The sequence below is a fragment of the Sinocyclocheilus anshuiensis genome, unplaced genomic scaffold (genome assembly GCF_001515605.1).
Source record: "Sinocyclocheilus anshuiensis isolate Anshui unplaced genomic scaffold, SAMN03320099.WGS_v1.1 scaffold1018, whole genome shotgun sequence".
NCBI classification, from domain to species: Eukaryota; Metazoa; Chordata; class Actinopteri; order Cypriniformes; family Cyprinidae; genus Sinocyclocheilus; species Sinocyclocheilus anshuiensis.
Window position 1 is genome coordinate 1,073,942 of NW_015539893.1, and position 1,722 is coordinate 1,075,663.

The following is a 1,722-nucleotide window of genomic DNA, read 5'->3' on the forward strand; positions in this document are numbered from 1 at the left end:
GTGAATCTTTTTTTTTTTTTTTTTTTTTTCTTAATGTGGATTTTTTTGCTCGTTCTTTAATTTCCAACCACTTTTCAGAGAACTGGACCCTGGCCTACAAGAAGCAGTATCCACACTCATCTGGGCTGCCCCTCGACTGCAATCAGAAGTGGCAGAACTGAAGATTGTGGGTATCATTTGTCTTTGTCTTTAATCTATTTCTGGGGTGTGGTTCTAGTATGGATCATTCATGTCTTTTTTTCTCCCTTTAACAGGTTTCAGATCAGCTGTGTGCCAAATACAGCAAAGAGTATGGAAAGCTATGTAGGACAAACCAGATTGGAACAGTTAATGATAGGGTATGATAAAACATGTTTGTTTAGAGGTAGTGGGCATTAAATGAACTCATAGTAATGTGTGTTTGGGCAAACATTGCAATAACTATTGCTTATACATGGATTAGGGCATTTTCAAAGCTCCTTTTTGACATGTAACAGCATACCTGATCTACCTCAAATCATACTGCTTCATAAGTAGAGGCGTCATGTTACTTTTTGAAGGCTGAATACACTTCATGACTTTTGCCAAGTTTTTTTGCACTGATTCACTCTTTTTAGAGGAGTCAACGCTGCTTGCCTTTTTTTGGTAGCTTTAGACTATGATTTTATCAAGTTGGAAGAAATCAAACATTATTGATATTTTGAGCCAATTTTAGAACATATTTTGGATTCAGTTGTCGTTTTTCTCTCAGCAACAAGGCACATTTCTGTGTTAGTTTGTTGTGTTCGTAACGACTTGAAAGTCTGGTAGTGTGTGATCCTCAGTTGTTTTTCTCTCTAACCATTTACAAAGTCTGCAAGTTTATGATGCCTAGATTTTAAAAGTCATGTAGTGTATTCCAGCCTTAAGCAGGCAGAGATACAACTTTTACAAAATTCCCTAATCTTAAGGTCTGTTCACACCAAGAACGATAACTATAACTTTAACTATATTAGGGTCCACACCAGTGAATGATAACGTTCTGTTAATTTATGTCGTCTACCACATTAAATGCGCAGGTGGATTCTGATTGGCTTTCAATGTTTTTATCATTCATTAGCTAGAAAATAAAATTGTTCTTTAAAGGTGACATATTATGGCCCTTTTACAATATGTAATATAAGTCTCTGGTGTCCCCAGAATGTGTCTGTGAAGTTTCAGCTTAAAATATTCCACAGATCATTTATTATATAATTTTGAAAATGCCTATTTTGAGTGGAAGCAGAAACAAGCTGTTTTTCGGGCCTGTGTCTTTAAATGCAAATGAGCTGCTGCTCCCCACCCCCTTTTCCAGAATAGAGCTGTGCCATTACAGCTCGTATCTGCTAATAAAAATCTGTTTTGGTTCTGATTATCATGTTTATCGCGCTGAAATCATGCGTTTTAAACCATCTGAGTTTAAACTTCAGATATAAGGTTTTCTGAGCGCACATAGACAGAAAGCTGCTGTCACAGCATGTGAGTACTAAACTAAGTTCTCATTCACACACAAGTTTACATTAAAAACACGAGTTACAAAAACAGGCGGTTATGTCTGTGAAGGTAAACAGCTGGGAAATAAATCGCTTGTTTATTTTAGATCTGTGTGGCAGCAGCAATATACAGTAGCCTAAATAAATCAATAAAGCCAATGCTCTCTTGTCTCCTCTGAGGCTGGGACTCTAAATAGTGTTCTGTGCTCGTCTGTGCAGCCAAAGACAGAAC

General features: G+C 37.0%; 1 protein-coding gene across 2 annotated transcripts in view; it reads left to right on the forward strand.

Moving 5' to 3' along the window:
* LOC107685861 (IST1 factor associated with ESCRT-III) overlaps positions 1-1,722 on the forward strand; it is an 11,957-nt gene that overhangs the window by 1,616 nt on the left and 8,619 nt on the right. For both annotated transcript variants that reach the window (XM_016482596.1, XM_016482595.1), the window contains exons 4-5: positions 79-166; positions 255-338. In XM_016482596.1, coding sequence (XP_016338082.1) covers positions 79-166; positions 255-338 — 172 coding nt within the window. The remainder of the gene's footprint in view (positions 1-78; positions 167-254; positions 339-1,722) is intronic.